At 46.9% G+C, this 4113-nt stretch overlaps 1 protein-coding gene across 1 annotated transcript; it reads left to right on the top strand.

Moving 5' to 3' along the window:
* Nucleotides 1-3918: 3918 nt before the first annotated feature.
* Nucleotides 3919-4113, top strand: CCR75_005430 (uncharacterized protein; the record flags this gene model as incomplete). The annotated part of the gene is made up of 1 exon (XM_067963511.1): nt 3919-4113. The coding sequence occupies one exon, from the start codon at nt 3919-3921 to the stop codon at nt 4111-4113; it is 195 nt and encodes a 64-aa protein (XP_067817487.1).

The following is a 4113-nucleotide window of genomic DNA, read 5'->3' as shown; positions in this document are numbered from 1 at the left end:
ATGTTACACAGTCCCCGTTAAGTACACTTGGTGTACTTAAGGGGATGGTCAATTACTAAATAATAGTAATTAGACCCAACACTCGGGTGTGGTGCACATTTGTGACCAACCCTTGTGGATGTGATGCACATGGGTGCATTCACATTAGGAGGGATGACGCCCAGCGTCATCCGTTACGCGAGGTATCTATAAAGATACGCTCGCAATACATATTAAATGATATCTATAGAGATATCATTTAAATTGGTAAAAATAGGTATTTATATTTAACTCTATTAAATATAAATCAGTCTGAAAACTACTTCCTACTTGGTAAGTGCGCACGAGGAGACGGATTACCGCTCCCGTGACGACACTTAACCATAGTTCTTAGTGTGTTGAATGAGGTCGCTAACGCGCCCACCACAACTACCTCACTGCACGCAAGAGAAGCAGGTTTAACCGCTTCCTCGCTGTGCTAGGGTGTGTGCCTAAGTAGAGCGTGGCCGCATTACGACGTGCCCGCCTACACTTGGTGTTGTTGGCATAGATTTGTCCATTCAGTTATGCGACTTTGCACTTGGCTAAACCATGGCTGGGCTCGTGTTGTGGCAATTTTCTCCAATTACCAACAACTGGTGCTGCAGGTGCACTGTCTTAAAGTTTCAAAGCTACAAATGATTGTCATTTACAATGCAAAGCAAATAGGCAAATTATCATTTGGTAGACTGAATGATGGAAGGAATGTCAGACTGGAGCCAGTGCTTGAGTACAAGTGAGCTGTTTGCTGTAAGCATTTGCAATTACATCCTCAAGCTGAGGCATATGCATCCAGTGTGGCTTTCCTACTGGGCTTTCCTTGGTTACTAAATATTCAAATATTGGTTGCCAAAATGCTCCTGCAATTGACACATGCAAAATTCTAACCTGCTAGTTGTCTCATTGCAGAGCTCTTGTCGAATCTGTTTTCAATCATCCTCGGGACGACCCATACATATGGCCAGCCCACGATAGCTACAGTTGCCATCACCAGAAACATCTTTCACAGATATGGTATATGGTATAAGAATCTGAAAAAATTGCTGCGCGTAAAGAGGCTTTATTGGCATTTTGTCAGTCCATGATCTGAAGTATGATGAAAAGAACGAGTTGCAGTAATAGCTGGATATATCATACCTTTGCTGACTTTTCATTTGCATTCTTGATTCTAATAGATTGACACCCGCGCTTATTGTGGCCAACCTGACCACAATTACCACATTTTCGCATCTTGGTATCTATATACCCAAGCCAGTCTATCCATGGTTGGTACTTTGCCAACCATGGCATGCCTAGGATGACGTCATACGGACTCTCCATTTCTAGCACTGTGGACTTCTTTTGCAAGAGAAGTCACTAAAGCCGAAGGCGAGTTCGACCTGAACTCCTTCAGACTTATCGAGCGCGCCGGTCGCTAAACGAACAATTGCCTCTTCTCACTTGCCATCCTGGCAAAGCGACTCAAAAATCGCCGGTCTCTTTCTCAGAGCCGCGAGTTTCACAAAATTTTGTGATGCACCCGAATCCAATAAAAAGTCATCATCTTGTCATAGCCTCTTACTTGAGCGCTATAGACCAGCAGGGTTGACGTCCGAAATTTTGAGACCTCAGGGACTATGCTTTTCATTTTTTTGACCACTCTGAACTTAGGGGTAGCTTCAGAGTCCGCGTCAGTAGGGCATCCCGCCCCTACTGCGCTCCTGCATTTCCATACAACTCAGTGGTCGATGCAGAAATCATGCGTCTCGCACGCTGGTTGTTGCTATCGCCGTTTGGGTAGGGAGTCCTCTTGCGGGCGGCTTCGTCCCAGCAGGGACCCTGGCATAGCAGCGAGCCAACATATGGCCGCGCTTGCCGCATTTGTATCAGAAAACGTCTGCATTGCCCAACTCTATGGGAGTGGCATCTGACCTCTCGGCCGACAGCTTATACCAAGCTGTCGCCGAGGCACTGTTGTAGGATTGCTCTTCAACCAAGGCAATTTGGATTGCCTCTTCCATCGTCGACGGCACCTTTCTAAAAAGGGCCTGTCGCGATGGGCCATGCCGTAGTCCGTTCATAAACGTGGGCACCTTAATGTGCTCCGGAATCGGACTTACGGTTATGGACGCCGACAGCGAGCGCATCTCTTCCACATACTCTTGCAAAGATCGCTTCGCCTGTCGCGCTCCAAAGAAGCGCGCCTGAATCAACACTTCGTTGTTCGGTGGCTGGTACATGGCCCGAATCTTTTCCTTAAAGATCGCTCATGTAGGGAACGCCTTAACGTTCACCACAAGCGCCAAGTAAACCCACTCTGAGGCCTTACCGCGCAGATGCGACATGGCGTACGACACCATCCGGTTGTCGTCCTCGATGAGCTGGGCGACACCGCATTGCTCCACGGCGAAAAGACAGTGGACAATTGTGTGCGCTGCAGTTCCATCGAACTTGAGCGGGTCTATCCGAATGGGCCTCGGCTGATGCGGCCAGGCAGAGAGCATCTCAACAGGCCTGTTGAGAGCCTGGCTCCGAGCCTGCTCATCCCTCAGCTCATCCTGGGTCTGAGTGACGGACTCCGCCGCAACATGGCTTTGTGCCTCGATGTCCGAGCTCGAATGCCTCAAATTATTCCAACTGAGCAACATGTTGCTCAGGAGGACTGCCCAGAAGCCTGGCCAGGGCTAGTTCATCAAGTCCCTGCACCATGTGCCCTGCCACCTCCCGATGATGTTCGGAGAGGTGGAGGAAATAAGCCCAATCGATGTTGAGGCTCATCCTCACGTACTCACGCAGAGATGCGGATCGTAGGAGGGGTTAGTGTAGACGAGCACGTCTTAATGCGGCCACGCTCTACTTAAGCACGAACCCTGGCACAGCGAGGAAGCGGTTTGACCGTCTACTCTCGCGTGCAGTGAGGTTGTAGTGGTGGGCGCCTTAGCGACCTCACGTAATGCACTATAATTCTGATGAGTCACGCTTCGTAGTATTCTTTGGTTTGTTTTGGGCACCAACTGGGCGGCCACGAGTTTCAAAAGTAATGGCTGCAGGCTTGAGCTTTTCCAATTTGCTTCGCCCGTTGAAAAGTTGAGTAACTTGTGCAATGGAATCAATCTTTTCTGCTGTTGGCAATGATTGAAAACGCTTGCGAATTACTTCCCATTGCATTTTGATGTCATTGTCAAAATTTGGTCAGAAATTGAACCTTCGGATTTTTCCTTCCAGTGGAGATGCCATTGTTCATAGAAATCATGTGCAGTTAGCATACCGCTCTTATTCACCAGTTCCTGAACCATATGCATACAAGGGATTTCCATGGTAGATGTGAAAATGCCGGTGCAAGACTCAGGATTTTCCTCCAACTTCTCAAACTCTGTTAGACATCTTTTCCGGGCAAATTTTGAGATTTTTCCCGAAACCAATTTAAAGACTGGGGTAACCCAAGCAAGTGGTGCATTTTCTCTTCACTGCGCTTTGCTTCCTCCGCCTTCACCTGTTGTGATTTCAGGAAATGTACAAAAATATAAAATTTGAACCACATTCGATCAAAGAAGAATAAATTCAAATCTTGGCCTTTGCTTGGATTTAACATAAGGATTCAACTAACCTGATGTTTCACAGCAATTGTAAGCTTGTTAGATACAGAGAGCAGATCCCCAGTTGAAACTTGGAGATTTTTTTTTATGTATGCATGGGCCCCTTCAACCCGTGATGTTGCCTTGTTGCCAAAATGCAGTTCTTTTGAGGTCCAAGCATCTACAAATTGCTCTTTGTAGATGAGCCATAATTTGATTATTTACTCAAGAACTTCAGGAAAAGACATAAGAAAAATTGAGAGCTATTCCAACTGTAATTGATACATATCTTCCGATTTTTGCGGCCAGAAGGGTCTACCACTTGCTTAAAAATCCATCTCACAAAATGCCTGCGGGAAAGGATATTTTGCACACGGCCAAAACGCTTTTCTTTATGTGCCATTTGCGCAGAAGGTTCACCGATGTTAGGGATATCTTGCCTACAGCTGCCATGAGTGCCAATTTACGGTCTGTGATGATAATCCTAGATAAAGAAGTGCCTGGCCAGATGGTGGAAAGTTTGGTCAAGGCCCATGTGTAG

Source organism: Bremia lactucae, linkage group LG3 (assembly GCF_004359215.1).
Source record: "Bremia lactucae strain SF5 linkage group LG3, whole genome shotgun sequence".
Classification (NCBI taxonomy): domain Eukaryota; phylum Oomycota; class Peronosporomycetes; order Peronosporales; family Peronosporaceae; genus Bremia; species Bremia lactucae.
Note: the sequence above shows the minus strand (reverse complement) of the source record. Positions and strands in the feature narration are given on the sequence as shown.